The sequence below is a fragment of the Nothoprocta perdicaria genome, unplaced genomic scaffold, assembly GCF_003342845.1.
Source record: "Nothoprocta perdicaria isolate Ctin4 unplaced genomic scaffold, notPer1 scaffold_166, whole genome shotgun sequence".
Classification (NCBI taxonomy): domain Eukaryota; kingdom Metazoa; phylum Chordata; class Aves; order Tinamiformes; family Tinamidae; genus Nothoprocta; species Nothoprocta perdicaria.
In genome coordinates, this window is record NW_020454827.1 from 990,230 (window position 1) to 1,006,830 (window position 16,601).

The window sequence follows — 16,601 nt, forward strand, 5'->3', positions numbered from 1 at the left end:
GCGGTCACTCAGTCGTCTGCCTGCAGCGTCTCACAGGGATTAGAGAGCGAGTGACTCGAGGGCCAGTGTGGGCCTTTTCCCATTGGACTCAGCTGAGTCTGGCTGAGCCTGAGTCTGCTTGAGCCTGGGCTCAAGCTCCCCAAGGTGCTCAGCACCCGGCCCCAGTGCTGGGCAAGGAGTCCTCTGAAGGGTTCRGAAGTTCAGATGTCTTGGGAACACTTGCACAGGCAGGCAGGTTGGAGGTGACGCTGGAGGCAGAGTGTGGGGTGAGCGCTCGGTCCTCCTTACCTTTTGCTGAGGTGTAGCCCTCCTGCTCCCAAAAGCGCCTGCRTCCTGCCCGGGCCAGGCTGCAGGGACGCGGCTGTGGCACAGGGAGAGCAGAGGTGGCGTCCTGGGCACCTCAGTGTCCCACACAGGTAGGTTGTCATCTGTCTCACGTGGTGACGGGCTGCCCCCTCCGGCACAGGACCCACGTGATCCCTGGGCAGCAGCAAGGCTCGGCCTGCGCCTCATGCCCTGACCCTGCAGCTCCCCTCTCTTGCCGAAGGCCTGAGGCCACACGTGGTGGCAGGACTGGCACCCCCGGCACAGGCAGTGCCCGCTGGGAGCCTGTGCCCACGCTGAGACTCTTGGACTCCCGCCCTGACCTCCCTGCTGCTGGGGAACGCGAGGGGGCTCGTGGGGAGCCCCCAGAGTGCCCTTCCCAAGGCAAGGCAAGCASGGTAGCACCTGTAGGGCTCCTCAGCACCCACTTGAGCAGGAAACTCCCTGCTGAAACACCCGCAAGGAGCGCAGCRAGAGGCCGCGCCGCGCGGGAGCCCTGCAGGGCCGCAGCACCGGCCCCGCTGCGCCGCGCTCCTGCACCAGCCCTCGAGGCGGCTGCTGCAGCCAGGCACCCAGGGCTGGAGAGCAGACGAACCCTGGGGCTCTCCCAAGCACAACCTGCTTCAGCTTCACTCGCACAGCGCCCAGCTGCTGCTGCCAGGCTCAGGAGGCTGCCCCAGCACCGCCTGCAGCTGGGAACAGAGCACCSTCAGGCACAGGATTAAAAAAATTATAATCAAAAGGACACACACATTTTAAAAGCTTTGCCTCATTAGCTGATCTTCAACCACTGTGGAGCAAAGGCAACTTGAAGCAATCGGGGCGCAGTTTTGTGCCTGGCAAAGGCCAGACAGGAACAGCACAGCTGGGGGGACCCTCACCTTGAGCGTGTGTGCGCAGCTGAAGGGCAGCAGTCTCACCCGATTCTCTGCAGATAAAAGCTGTTTATCCCTCCTCTGGCCCCGCCTGCCATGAAGAGGCTTCAGGCAGAAACCCTCAGCAGTAAATTAATCCATGGCCTTGTTTTTTCCATAGCCAGCTCTTCACCTCCCCTAGAGCCTGCTCTGCAGCGGGCGGGATGATGGATCACTGCTCACAAAGACCTTCAGGGCGTCACTGCTGCTCCCAGCAGCCGCTGCCAAAGCAGCGCCAAGGCCAGGGAAACACTTCCCTCGGCTCTGCCTTTCCAAGACTTGACAGACAGGCCCCCACCTCAGGGGACCAGGAGGAGACCTGAGTGTCACAAGCTCTAGGGCAGCCCTGAGCAAAAGAGAGGGCTGAGAAACCTGTGTGGAGGAGGGAGCTTCTGGTGTCCGACGGAGGCTGCTCCACCTGCCCCAAAGAGCGGGTTCCTGGGTGCCAGGCGTGCTTGGGCAACAGCAGTCACTGCAGCAGAGCCCACAGCTGCTGGCAAGAGCAGGGCCAGACCGCTGGCCCCGCGCAAGAGGGCCGGGCCCAGCTTCCTGCCGCAGAACGGGTCAGCGGCACCGCGTCGGCGCTGCACTGACCTGYGGGAAGCCGAGACAGCGACAGGGAGAGCACACCCTCTGTTGGACAGATTTATTGAAACAATCAGGACCGAGCAAAGAAAATCAACGGTTGGCTTTAATTATTGCATATACCTTCATTTCTAGGACTAGGAAAATGTCAACTGATAAATACACATTTTATCAGAATGCCTTTGGCCAAAATATACCATTAGCACATTCTTCAAGAGTTACAACAAAAGTCTTAGAAATCTTAAAAAGGGATTTTCCTTTACTCAAATAAAGGAGTGCACTCCCTTCCCTCCCTCCCCCGGCGCTAGGGCTGACAGACAGGAGCTCGTGGCTGTGCAAAGCAGAGCATTGATTACAGTAACAGAAAGGAGTGGGGCTGGAGGCTGCGGAGCGCGCGGCGCGGCGGTCAGGTCAGCATGTCCCAGAGGCAGCAGCAGCAGAGCGCGGTCCAGCAGGCCGTGAGGCAGGCGCTCTCGCCCGTGTCGTCCCTCCGCCGCTCCTCCACCACGTACACTGCGCACACAGAGCACAGCTCCGGTTAGTGCTGCGGGCAGCCCGCGCCACCCAGCCCGCTGCCGCCTCCCTCCTGCGTGGGGAAGGCAGCAGCACCAGCTTCCCCGCAGGCCACAGGCCTGTGCAGCCCAAGACCCATCCTTGCTCCAGCACATGGCTTGGGTGGCCCGGGGGACATCACGCAGCCCCCATGGGCTCTCAGACCCCGGCCTGGCTCCCAGCCTGGAGCACATTTTTCACAGAATGTTTGAGGYTGGMAGGWACCTCTASAGATCATCCAGTTCAACCCCCTGCTCCAGCAGGGACACCCAGAGCACGGGGCACCCGGTCGCATCCAGGTGGGTTTGGGAGATCTCCAGAGGAGACTCCACAGCCTCTCTGGGCAGCCTGTGCCAGGGCTCAACTGGATTTTTCTTACCTGGATTTTTGTGCGATTTTGGTTACCACAGACAAGCAAGAGCCCTGGTTCAGCCCAGAGCACATCTGCTCTGGGCAAGCACAGGAGGGAGCACTGGCCTCCACCCAGGGGCTGCTCACAACGGGGTGGGCTTTGCTGAGGGAGCACGGGGGGACGCAAGGTCCCCGTGGCAGGAGGTGGCAGCAGGGAGGCACCTTTCCCAGCCAGCAAGTCCTGCAGAAGCAGCAGGACAGGGAAGCTGCCCGGCCTGCTCTCCATCACTGGGAGGGTGAGTGGGGTGAGGCTGGGGCAGTGGTGGGACACGTCTCCACGAGAGCCCCCTCCAGCAGCCCCTTTCCTTGTGAAGCCCTGTGTCACTGTGCTGCTCCACAGCTGCCCGGCACACCGAGGAACAGGAAAAACAGGCCACGTCCAGAGGGCTCCAGGATTAGCAGAAGGCTGACTTGGAAAAAAACAAGGGGGAAGATTCCTAGCACTCAAGCAGTGCCGCAGGGTCACCTCTGTGTACAAGCAAAAGCTGCAGAAAGCTCCAAAGCTTTAGCCCAGGGGAGATGACAAGAAGCTGCACGGCTGGCCTGGCCGTGGGGACAGGGGCCCAGATGAGCATCCGGGGCAGTTTTCCAGGAGATGCCGATTCCCGAGGCTACCTGTGCGAGTGGGATTTGTCAGCCTGCTTTAATGAGCAGCTGTTCCCTGGCTCTGGTGACGGGTCCCAGCTCCACCCGTGTCCCTCACACACCGCGGCCAGTGCTCASACCTCTGGCAGCCCCGTTTGTGGCGCTGACCTCGGCATGGGGCATCCTCAGCGCTCCCTGCTCCCCATTCAGGACACTGCAGCTCGCGCGYGGGTGGGCGCGAGGCTGCGTCCTGCCCACGGCTGCTCTGGGCTGCCAGTTACATTCCTGCCCATTGCAGCAGGCACCAGACCCCGCTCAGGTCAGCGGAGCAGTTCCCTTCAGCTCCTCCCTGCTGCGTTTGGACTCGCTCCCCTGCGACTGCAGCGGAGTTTGAAGCCCATGAGCCTGTCCTCGCCTTTGGGGAAAGGTGTCCTCGCCCACGAGCCTGGCCCAGGCCGTCATTCCAGGCTTCACAGCTGCATTTGAGCGTGCAGGGAGCGCCTGGGGTGCCCCGGCTCCATCTGGTCCGCAGGCAGCCCTGGACGGTGGGGGTGCTGCAGAGCCAGGGGGGGACAGGCCGGGTCACAGCCCTGGCTGCTCATCCTCCGCCGCAGGCAGAGCCGCCGGGGACCCAGCGCTCCCACTGCGCCCGTCAGCCTCAGCCCTTTCAAAGCGAAGGAGAAAATCCACCCCRGGGTGCATGGGACAGAGGTCCTGACAGCAACCTTGCACGCGCACAGCGGGTGGCAGCCCCAACCTGGCCCTCCAGCAGACTCCCCACGGCTTCACACGGGAAAGCCTGGAGCCTCGCTGGCATCCGAGCCTGGACAGCCCCGTCTCAGCAGCTCCGGCTGCTCATTTGCTGGTTCTCCCTGGAGAAGTGACAGAGCAGGGCTTTGGTGTCGCTGGAACACACTGAGTCCCTGAGGTCAAGGAGGCAGCCGGGGAGACTCGAGGCTCAGGTACGATACAACAGGCCGGGCYGATAACCAGCACTGCCTTCCGACTTAACCAAGCTGACTTCACACTGAGGAGCTACCATCTGAAGTTAGGTGGTTGGTGCCAAGCTTTTGTACATTCCCGAGACAAAGGACAAGACAAAAACAGGAAGAACAGACAATGCAGTYTGCTGTTAAGCAAAGGCTATATTTTAGCCACAACCAAGACACCATTCAGGGAMGAAATCTAGAACCACTGCCTTTTTCTGCTGGAGCAACAGCTTCACTTGAGAATAAGCCAGAGAGCAATGCTGGCAAATGCACAAGAGACCCCTCTCCAGTGACGCATCAATGCTGCAAAGTCCATCACCCCACACAAACCAATATTTTGATGATTAGCTGAATTTAATAAAAAAAGTGGGTCAAATTGAGTTTCACTGCAGACTTCTTCATCTTAGAGGCCTATGGCTGGAGGATACRAGAAGCGTTTGCCTCAGGTGCTCAGGATTAATCCATTAGAAGCCTTAAACAGAACCAAGAAGCGTCTGAACAAAGTGACAGCCCTTGAAGTGCTGTTATGAAACACTTGCTGAAAAATTAAACAAAATGGCTTTTCCAGTTTGGAGCCTGTGCCCTGGGACACGGGCACTCGCGGGGCTGATCCACGTCTCCGCATGCAGGCGCTCGAGCACARCAGCTCACAACGGGATCAAGGGGGCATCAAGGTCAGCTCTTCCCCGTCAAGTTACCACCTTCACCATCTCCTCTGCACCTCTGCTTTCGCTGGGTTTCACCTCTGCTTTTCACCCCTGCCTCACTGCAGGGCCATTTTTAAGACAAGTGGCTGATGAAAAGGCGCAGAGAGCCTAAACAGGGCAACTCTGCCCCAGTGAGAGCTGTCACCAGCCAATGACAAGAACAGAGCAGAGATCAGCTTTGAGAAGAAATTTCATCCTCCCATTGAGTTTTCCGAGAGAAAAGAAAAAGAGGATGGGATGTGGAATCAGAAGGACAGACTCCCCCATTTTCTGAGCAGTGGTAAAGGCTGCAGACCAGTGAATCACCCTTGCTGCGAAAGGGGCAGTGTTCCCCGTAATCGCACCGTGCCAGTCCGTACAATGCAACGCAAATAACTCCTACTTTAATTCTCTAAAACAAATACCACGATACCTTGTCATTTCACGTACGCTCTGCTTTATCTTAAGCATACACATTTGGTTTCTGCTCATAGCTAATTGATGCGTTAATCATTAGCTCCATGAGGAAGCAGCCACACCAGCAGGACTTTTCCCCTGCTTCGGCACAAGCTGCCGTCACGACCTTAGGCCGTAGCGTTACCCACCCCGTGGCTCCACGCGCTCTGTCAGCGCTGGGAGCCTCTTCCCAAAGTATCTGGGCAAGTGTGTGCCACGGTTCCGGGCAAAAACGTGCATTAAAACTGCAGCTTTCTCCTCTGGGATGAAGCACACAGAGGAGGGACCAATAAGCCTTGTCCCACATGTGATTAAAGTGTTTTTTAACAACAAGCGATCTCTGCACCAAGAGCTCTGCTTATACTTGTCCACCCAGCAGGTAAGAAATCACGTTTAATACCACATATCACTGCTTTAATGTTGATTTCTTAAGTACAGTCTACAACAGATTGTGAAGGCCAAGGAGCCTGTAGCTGGTTTTACCTTTACATTCCCCCTTAAATTTCTCAGAGGCTACTCCATGCAGGAACCGCAGSAGATTCAGGAGCACAGATTTGCCCAAGGGCATTAGTGGCAAACAAGACATGCTATTCACCTCCTATTCCCTCCCTCGCTTTCCAACCCCTGCTTTTCCAGTGCAAAGGTTTTTACTGCGTTCGTATTCTTATCTAAACCATATGGAAACGTCAGGAAGCACCTCAGCAAACTCCCCAAACGGACACCTCTCAGGAGGAGGTGGATAGCATAGCCTACTATTAAGCAAGAAAGCTTCCCAAGTGACAAAACACCCACCACAAGATTCACCTTCTCCAGCTCTGAATGGCTCTACTGCTGTCTAAGCTACCTGAGAGGGAAGGGAAAAAACAAAGAAAAGCAGCAGCAAGTGGCCAGTAGGGAACGCAGGTAGTTTCAGCAGCATGTCACCCGTGTCACCCAATTGCCGTGGCCGACCCAGCTACATCTGAGCTGGTCCTTGAGCAGACACTCAAACTGCCACCCCTGAACCTGTCTTGTTCCAGCCACGCATCGTGTTGACAAACCTGATACCCTTCTGTGATGTGGCTTGCCAGCTGGACAAGGGGGGAGCCATGGATGTTGTCTACCTTGACTTCAGCAAGGCTTTTGACACCATCTCCCATAATATCCTCACAGGAAAGCTATGGAAATGTGGACTGGACAGTGAAGTGGACTGAGAACTGGCTGGATGGCAGAGCTCAGAGGCTGGTGATAAATGGGGCCGAGTCCAGTTGGAGGCCTGTGGCCAGGGGTGTCTCCAGGGGTCAGTRCTGGGCCCGGTGCTGTTCAACTTGTTCATCAATGACCTGGACGAGGGCACGGAGTGCACCCTGAGCAAGTCTGCAGATGACACCAAGCTGGGTGGAGTGGCCAGCACTCCAAGAGGCTGAGATTCAGAGGGATCTGGACAGGCTGGAGAGCTGGGCAGAGAGGAACTTCCTGAGGTTCAACAAGGACAAGTGCAGGGTCCTGCACCTGGGGAGGAATAACCCCAGGCACCAGCACAGATTAGGGGCTGACCTGCTGGAAAGCTGCTCCGCAGAGAGGGACCTGGGAGTCCTGGTTGACACCAAGTTAACCATGAGTCAGCAGTGCCCTCGTGGCCAAGRAGGYCARTGGGATCCTGGCTGCATCAGGAGGATGTTGCCAGCAGGTCAAGGGAGGTGATTCTGCCCCTCTACTCAGCTCTGGTGAGGCCRCACCTGGAGCACAGGGGGCAGTTCTGTGCACCTCTGTACCTCTTGCACAGAGGGATGTGGAGCTTCTTAGAGTCCAGCAGAGGACAAAGATGGTTAGGGGAATGGAACATCTATYATATGATGAGAGAATGAGTGAGTTGGGCCTGTTTTCTCTGGAGAAGAGAAGGCTGAGGGGGATCCGATTAATGTGTATAAGTACATGAAGGGGAAATGTGGGGAGGAAGGGGCCAAGTTCTTCTCAGTGGTGGACAGTGACAGGACAAGGGGAAATGGGTCTAAGTTGAAACACAGGTAATTCCATCTCCGTATGAGGAAGAACTTCTTCACTGTGACGGTGACAGAGCCCTGGAAGAGGCTGCCCAGGGAGGTTGTGGAGTCTCCTTCTCTGGAGGTCTTCAAAACCCGCCTGGATGTGACCAGGTGCTCTGGGTGTTCCTGCTGGAGCAGGGAGGTTGGAGTAGATGATCCCTASAGGTCCCTTCCAACCTCAACCACTCTGTGATCCTGTGTTCCAGGGCTGCAGGAGGGCAGGGGCAACCCCGTCCTCGGGAGTCCGTGCCTTGGAGCAGCCGTGGTCCCCACACCCCTGCGAGGGCAGCGCCGCCTCCCCAGCCTGCCCACGCTCCTGCACAGCCTCACCACGAACGTGCTACGAGAAGGTACCTTCCAGCCGTGCWCCTGGCTTGGAAGGGGTTAATTTCCTCTCCTGAGCACATTAACACCATGTTTATCAGATCTTTGCGATAAGACAGGAGCCACAGGGCATGATAATTGTCAGCAGTTATGGAGCCCAAGTGTCCCCAGGAAGGGCTCTACAGATGGTAAGCAGGTCAAGAGGCACTTCTTGAGGAGGAAAATGCACCTTCGAGCAAGTACTCAGGCTCTGCAGGACACCAGCAACCACCCCCAAAGCCCTGCAAACCACCCAGTACAAAGCTACAGAGCCTGCAGGCTTCAGCTGCAGCCAGGTAACAAGTGGTGGAAATTCAGGGCTTGAGATTTCAGTCCTACTCTAAACTGTAGATGCAATTTTGGAATTCACAGTACTGGAGATCTTCTGATTTTTCTCCCCACAGAGAAATCCCGATTCACAGCTTCCAGGAGGCATTTTCCACCCATCAGCACTTTTCTCAGCTTCGGTCAGTAGTTCCTATGCGTTCTTCACAGCCCCTGCCTCGTTTAGCCAGTCTGCACGCAGCTCTTGGCACGCAGGAGAGCAGTTTTGCATCCAATTCTCCTCACACTACCTGGCCCTTGGGAGGGACAAGCACTTAAGGTCAGGGTGTTTCAGGCATGAGCTCTGCGTCGGCACTGCTCGCCAGCAAACAGCCCGGTGTTTGCTCAGGCCGGGGCCGGGAGGCAGGCACGGCGAGCAGGGTGACACTGTGAGCTCACCACGTCTCCAGCGAGACCGATAAGAGAACAAGTGACAATGCGGCTAGGATAAAGCAGGATTTGCCTTTTTTTTTTTTTTTTTGGTGTATTTTTGTTGTTGTTGTTGTTGTTGTGTTTTGTTTTTTGTTTTGGCCAGGACACTGACACAGCTTGTCTGAACTTCCAGGTCCTGAAGCTCCTTGGGAAGGATAGATAGATATACACCACAAAGCTGCAACTTGTCCAAGCAAACTGCTGGAGAAGGCTTGAATAAATAAGCTTTGAGAAGGAAGGGAGGGTAACAACAGAAAGGTACCAGAACGCTTAACCCGAGAGGTTATGATCCTCTTTTCTATAGGGGACCATGGGAAAACCCCACACCTCTCTCAAGGCAGCAGCACGGTAGCTATAGGTGACCTGCTTATTCCCGCAGCTGGCCAAACATCAGGAGGCAGAATCACTGTGACTATTACTCTTATCACAGCTGGCATTGCTACAAGTAATCACCTTGCAGAAATAAGATTTCCACCCTGTGAGAACAAAAGGTCGAGTGCCAGAGCGAGCGCCGTGCGCCTGGCGGAGCCTGCCTCCCTCAGCGCAGAGGGACGGCCCCATCCTCTACCTCCTCAGGAGCCAAAGAAGAAAAAAGGAAGCTGAACAGAGCACTAACATCAGGGAGGCCTTTCAAAATTAATATGCTGCTCCATACCTCAACTCACTCCACTTTTTAAAGCAGGCTATTAATGACAGCATTACATTTTGGTCCTAATTTATACTGACAAGAAAGTCCCTGCTGAGGAGCCAGCAGATATTTCACTCTCCTTACACCCTTTGATGCTGAATCAAACCAGCATTGATGCTGAATCCTCATCTACAACGAGGAAGAGACAAGGTACTTTCTGGAAATGTTTTCTTCCTTGGCAAACCTTCTGCAGCTTGAATGGCCATGAATTTCTTATGCTTTGTTCCACAGAGGTGTTGTGCTGGTGTTGCTGCACCCCTCCCAGCTGTGTTCTGGTACAGGCAGGTCTTCTTTACCTACCCAAAGCRTTTGGAGATGTCGGATAGTGGATCTACTGGCTTCCAAAGACTCAGGTTCACAGACAGACATGAAGACAGAGCCCTTAGCTTCTACAGCAGGCAAAAGGTGAACAATAAATAAATCCATACACATCACCTCAGAGGCAGGAAGCTCGATCAGATATCCTAAAGGATAACAACTCTTAGGCTCAGCACATAAATTATCAGCTGTAAAGGTCAAGTTGTTTACACGTACTGAGCGCCAGCCGGGGCAGTTACAAGGCCTTGCGGGACGCACAACAAAGCAGAGCCCAGCTCTCAAACCACGGCCAGCAAAGAGGCTGCCACGGCCGCCCTGGTTCCCTCTGTTACCTTGAGGAGCCACTCACCCTTCCAACTCGCTGTTTCCACCTGTAGAAGAAACATGTCCCTTTGATGCCTTTGGAGCCTAACAGCAGTGAGGGATGAGGCAGCTACATGAGCTGGGGGAGCAGCACAAACCTGCAGACACTCGCTGGCCTCCACTCGCCCCGGGGAAGGGCAGCAAAGGGCCACCAGATCTGTCGTCCCTCTGGCAGTGCTCTAGCAAACAGCAGTCACTTGGCCAACGTCACTGTTAGACTTTATGCACAAACTGCAAGCTAATCCCTGCACTTCACACATTCATCATGGTTAATTAATTAGCCCAGGGCAGGATATACCTGTACTCCTTGTTTAGCATTGTTCTRGCCTGGACCCTCCTCCAACGGGACATTCATTTAAGTGATTGCAAGGTGCTCGCTCACATCAATTCCTAGCCAAGTCTTTGCTCACTTAAAAGCAACCATTCCCTGCTCTGCAGCTGAGGTTTGACCCACCTTTGCCAAGCACSACTCCAAAAAGGAGGACTAACCCCTCTAAGCCTACAGGAGGTCCCAGGCTAGTTGCTAAGCTTAGTACTTAGCCCTTGCTAAGCTTCAACTTCTTGCCCTGTTAAATCCCAGATATAGGTTTCTTTTTTAATATAGAGATATTATAATAAGCCATAAGGTTCTTCCTTTTTTGAGGGCCAAATGAACAGGCTAGATCCACTGCTGCTCTAGAAGGGCAGCTGATCATTTAAGGCAACCATTGTCACCTTGAAAGGCCACTTTATTGCCAGATTTTGAGTACTTATACATACACGAGGCAAAACCAGCATGTTTAGGTCCAAAGCACCTTGGCAGTAACCCTGATAACCTAAAGTCTTATGTTGTAAGATATGTTGTAACATTTGAATGGCCTGTATTACTTCCATCTGTGTGATCCACTCAGGACCAAAACGTAATGCATAAATAACTATTTCCACATGCTAGCACACCAGCTAGGCCATAATGTAACAAGAGCTCCCTTGGCAGTTTGTCTACGGAGAAAATATGYCTGCAATTATTTTTCTCAAGTAGAACACATGGCCTACTTGATTTTCAGTGTGGAGTCATRTATGCTCCATAAGCATTAATGCATTACTTTGCGTAGTTTAATTCATTAGATTAAGCAAAGTCATCTAGGAGAGCAGATCTGTTCAGAAAGGAGGGCATCCACACACAGCAGCTCTTTCCAKCTGTTTGGAAACACCCCAGGAATGGACAAGCCACATTAATTAATGCCAGACCAGCTCGCTACACTAACGACTTGGTTAAATTTACATGCCAAACTGACAAGACAGGTTAAGCCACAGAGACATAACTTCTGAAAGCAGCTTTTTCAAGAGACATCAGTTCTGCATTAGAGGCTCCTGGAGGTCATTACACCAAGCACAAAAGCTGCCTTCTGTCAGAGCATCAGATTACTAAGGCTGGCTTTCAATTTGAAAGACTGGACAGAAAAAAGCAAGCAAAAAAACCTGTCTAATAGAAGAATCAGGAAAACAGAGCAGCTTTTGCAGAGAAAGTTAAAGCCCTGAATTCACTTTAAGCATATTAATGTTGTTTCCCATTGCATTTGTRAAAACAAGAGTGAGGGAAGCCACCAGCTCCCACATCAGATGCTGCAGATCCACTGCAGAGCCACTTTAGGGCAGCTTAAAGGCCCCAGGCCAGCAGAAGATCCCTGTTTTTTGGGTTAAGGCATTTTTAGCCAGAACAGCAGYTATTTTCATTTAGGTTAGCACAAACCTGCAGCCTTTCCAGCCTAAGTCTGGGCTGCCGCTGAAAGCAGCACCCAAACACTTTGCTACTCACTCCTTTCACCTTAGTATCCTCCTCATTGTGCTGGTCCTTTATGGATGCACCCTCCTTTATGGATGGAGCAGAGACCTGCTCTGAACACGGGACTTTCCCAGCTTATCCTTTCCCCCCTACAGCCTGACATGGGATCCTTCTGCATCAAGGCAGCAGTTCTGGCTCACAACTAAACTGCTCGAAGCAGCAGTCCCTCCCTCCTGGGAGCTTCTAGGGGCTCAGCTTTCTGCCTGGCACCGATCAAAGGAGGTATTTTGCACAGGGAAAAGATAACTGTTTTCCCTAAATATCCAGAAAAGCCTTGTAGCCACTGTAACATTTCCCTGGGAAGACCCTGGTTATGCTTCCATTAACGCGGCTGTGAACCCCGGGGAGGGCTGTGGGCAGCAGCATCCAGTGTTTTGGCCAAGCACACTGAAAACAAGTCCTTGAAAAGGGCCTCACCAGGCTGGCTTGTCCACCTGTCACTGCCGAGGCCTCTTTCGGGTTCAGCATGGCACCAGACTCCTGCTACGAGATGTCTCCACTCCCAGCCTCCCATAAAAGGGGGGCTTTGAAGAGCCCTTTGCTACAACGTGCTGCTGGGTCAGAGAAATCTGAAGTGACAGAGCAGAGATGGATGTTCAACACAGGATTGGTCACAGAAGGAAAGAAAAGCCTATAGAGCCCTGCCCTAAGGGGGCTCCAAGAGCTCTGAGGAGCACTTGTTCACCTGGTGAAAGGCCCTGTCTTGGAGACTTCAATACACTGAGTCTGTGGCAGCTTTACCACATGGAAACGTTTCAGTAAGTGACCTGCTCTGGCCGCTTTCACAGCACACAGGGAGGGCAGCTCCCCACCAGCTCCCAACTGCGACTCCGCACGAGCGCGCACGTGGCCCAAGCGCCCGGGACAACAGAACAGGGAGAATGACAAGGAGCAACAGTCAAGGACAGCCTCAAGTCGTGATAAGGGCTCAGGGGAGTTGGCCAACTCCCGGCAATTTCGAACTGACATCAACTTCAGGCCCATAAAGCCTTACCACAGTACTACCTAAGGTATATTAATGCCTTGCATTGCTAAAGGCATTGATTCAGATTTTAATTTGATGTACATTACTCCTTTCTTTCCATTCCCGATTTAGTCTCTCTATTATCATCACACACCCTTAATATTTCTTCCTGCATGCACCTTCATTCCCTGCAATACAAACTCGGCTCCTGCTCCTGCTAGAAGGGAGCTCTCGTCCCTGGACAGCACCAGAGAGCCCCCACGGGGCCTCCTGCAGACCCTCCTCTTCCTCAGGAGGGAGGGCAGGGAGGGGACCAGGCCCTGTCCCAAGGGCCGTTCAAGGCTGCACCAAGCTCTGCAGTGAGCGCAGAAGAGCTCTGGGCGCCGGCTTAAACCTGCCAAGGGGGATTACACTGCTGTTCTTCCCTGCTCCAGGAGGCTGGGATGGGTATCAGCTTCACGAAACAAACACTTAAAAGGCTGGGAATTACTCTGCTGCTGTTGTCCGACCACACAGAGAGCTTTTCTCGAGCTGGAAAAAAAGAAAAAAACCCCAAAACCCTCACAAAGATCCATCTTAATCCACTAGGACAGAGACTTTTGACTATTACTAGCTTTAACTATCCAGCCTGAAGTTTTGAGACACCCAAGGGCCAGGCAGAGTGTAAGTGCTGGCAAATGCAAYGTGAGCAAAAAACGGGTGCAACTCCCTCAGCATTAATACTGCCTTCAGTGGTCAGCATCAAAGGTTTTCCGTGTGTCAGATGATGCCAAACAACTACTACCACAGAATCACTGTGACCAGAAAAGACCTTTAAGGGCATYGAATCCAACGGTATTACAGACAACAACAAAATAAAGCAGGAAGACAGAGCGATAGCTGCTGCCAAGCTGCTTTCCACCGCACACAACCGTTTAAGGCCAGCGGCTGGCAGGCGCACTCCTTCACAAATTCCACACGTACTCGGGCACGGGGAGGCGAAGGGCTCCGGGCCGCGGCTACGAGCCATACCTGTGTTTTTAGGCCCATCTGCGTAGACCGGTCCCGGCGGCGGCGGCGCGTTCTGCCATCCGTACTGCGGGTAGGCCTGGTAGCCGGGCTGGCCCGGCTGGTAGGGCCCGGCCGGCCCCGGCGGGTAGCCCGGGTAGGGGCCCGGCGGCGCGCCGGGCTGCTGGCCGTACGGCGGGTACGGCGCGCTGGGGCCCGCGCCGGGGTAGGGCGGCGGATTTTCGTAGTTCATGTGGGCTGCGCAATCCGTCCTGCAGCRGAGAGAGGGGAAAAAGCGGCGTTTGTTTCGCTGCTGGCTGCTTCTTGCACGGGCGCGGAGCGCAGCTTGGCTGCCCCACGGACACCTCGCCTCCAGCTCGGGATTAGCGGGCTTCGCAGCAGCTGGCCCAGCAGGAGGCTTTTAATCCAGCTCAGATTCTGCCCATACTACAGAAGTGACTTCTCTTAGGTCGCATGACCAGCATATCAGGAAAGAAACCAATATACCRAGCCCCCAAGCCCTGCTTTAGCTATTTACCCTAGAATATTTAGGTCTTCCAACTGCAAAGAACATTTACCAGCGTCCATTCAAGTGATTAAATTGCTTTTGAGAGAAATTTAAAAGTGAGTTTAGAAGTGATTACTCTGCATTTCTGCCAAAAAAAAAAAAAAACCACCATGTGCAAGTGTGGCCTAACACAGACATATGCCTCGGCCTGGATGAGAGGATGAATGAGCACATCTACCTGAAATGCCCTTTTTCCACAGGGAAGCAGCATTCTGCTTCTCCTGGCAGTTGTTACAAATATCTAGAGCACAGTTCTGTGGTACTTCTGTACACGTCTAATTTCCTTACAACACTGCAACTCAATAAATAACGTTCTTTCAATAAAATGCTCTGAAAAAAAAAAAACAATACTGAAGAGACTGCAGAACCTAGAAATGCACAAAATCTACCTGCTATTGCTATAAAAGCTACCTAAYGTATTTCTGACCCTGCAGTCATCAATATAAGACTGTTACCAGAATATCGCTTTTAATTAATCTAAGTAACATGACTAAGACATTTCTTATATTAGGTTTCCCCAAGCTTCCCTCTGAAAAACRTAAGAACCACCCTAATTTGAACAGTTTTATCCTGCTATTGTTCTTGTGCCATCACAGACTATAGAGGAATCACCMTTTTCCTATGCTCTGTCCCTTCCTACATGCCACAAGGTTCCGGGAGAAACACTGGAAAGATTCCTTGCTCCAGCTGGCCAAGAGCTGAGGAGCAGGTTGCAGGGTCCTCAGAAAGGGGATGGAAAAGACAAGCAACTGGGCTGGCCTGGATGCTCAGGAAGCTGTATTAATTGGTGGGGATGTGCAGATTTCCAGGCCCGAGGAGACCATTAGCACATCCAGCCTGAGCTCTGGCATGACACAGATTAATGATTCCACCTTCATGATGATTGCAAGACCACGAGTCATCTGTYCAGCCAAAACTGAGTGCAGCCTCGGAGCTATGTTTAGCTGCTGCAGTCTTGGACTTGCTGTTCTACCAAACGTTGTTTATGTCTTGCTGTTTCATCACCTCCAAGGGCTGAGTGTCCCTCCCCAAGGAAGGCTCCCTAGGCCCTCTCCTCATGCACAGTCGGTCTTGCCTAAGCTTCATTAGCACATGAGCATTTGTGCACAGCTCTGCTCCATGCTCAGCCTCGAAGAGTCGCTGTGATGGCAGCACCTAGGAGAACACGACAGACTCAAAGCAATTCCACAGGTAACACTCAAAGGTMACAGGATTAACCCCCTCCTATGGCAATATCGAGACACATTGGATGCTCACCAGGCTGCAGTTCCTCAGACCTTGCTAGCTGCAGTTTGTCAACTGAATTAACTCTAATGCCCTTTTTGCTACGCTGGCCAAAGACTCACAGCTAGCRGCTATGGCAATGCTGGTACCTCTCCAGCGACTTTTGCTTTAATGCCTTTGGCGAGAGTTGTGACTGCAAAGCCAGTGTCACGAGAGGATTTTTGCTTATTGCTTTATCGCTCTGCTGCGAGGGCCCGCGCAGGACCCGCCGCCACAGCCACCCTTAGGCACAGCTCGGGGTCCGCTGAGCCAGGGACTCACCTCAGAACGGGGGCCAAAAACAAGGCCCCGGGAAGAACAAAGTCAGTGCATACACACACCCGTGCGTATATATACACAAACCATCACAGACTCGGCAGCAGCCACCAGGGACCTGCATGACTCCATCAGCATGGTGAGGAGACGCTGACCATTCCCTTCCCAGGCGGAACAATCCTGCCTGTTCTACCAGCTTCTCCTCATTCAGGAGCCACTCCATTCTTTTTAATTACCTTATTCACCATGTCGTGTGAATCTCGCTAGTTCTAGCATGTTTTAAATTCCCAAGACTAGAAATACATGCAGTGTTCAAAAGCATCACACCACAGAGTGTCTTTCTTTAGGAATCCTTAAAGCTCAGCTTGCTTTAGCTGAGCTTAAGGACAGTCTAGAGAAATGCACATGCACTAGTCTTAYTCTGCTCTTATTTGAGAGCTCTCTATTCTTAGTCAAGAGACTATTTTCTTATTAAGACTATTCTCTTAATAGTTAGTCAGCTCAAAGCTCATCTTTTTGAGCTTCAGTGAAGTTCTGCGAGGTCCTCCCATCTGCCCCTTCACGTGCATCAATTTGACCGCACTGAAATGGAAATGATATTAAATGTAGATAGCAGTGAATTAAGACTTAAGACATTGAAATCATTCAGTTACTGYGAGCGCCTTCAGGCAGTGAATGACTTGAGCAGATTTTAGGAATGTGAAGGC

At 53.0% G+C, this 16,601-nt stretch overlaps 1 protein-coding gene across 1 annotated transcript; it reads right to left on the reverse strand.

The window, feature by feature from the left end:
• Positions 1-2,229: 2,229 nt before the first annotated feature.
• CYSTM1 (cysteine rich transmembrane module containing 1) lies at positions 2,230-14,040 on the reverse strand. Its single transcript, XM_026035748.1, has 2 exons — positions 13,812-14,040; positions 2,230-2,336 (listed from the first exon to the last, which is right to left on the reverse strand). Exons 1-2 carry the CDS (start codon positions 14,038-14,040, stop codon positions 2,230-2,232), a joined length of 336 nt encoding a protein of 111 aa, XP_025891533.1.
• Positions 14,041-16,601: the final 2,561 nt, after the last annotated feature.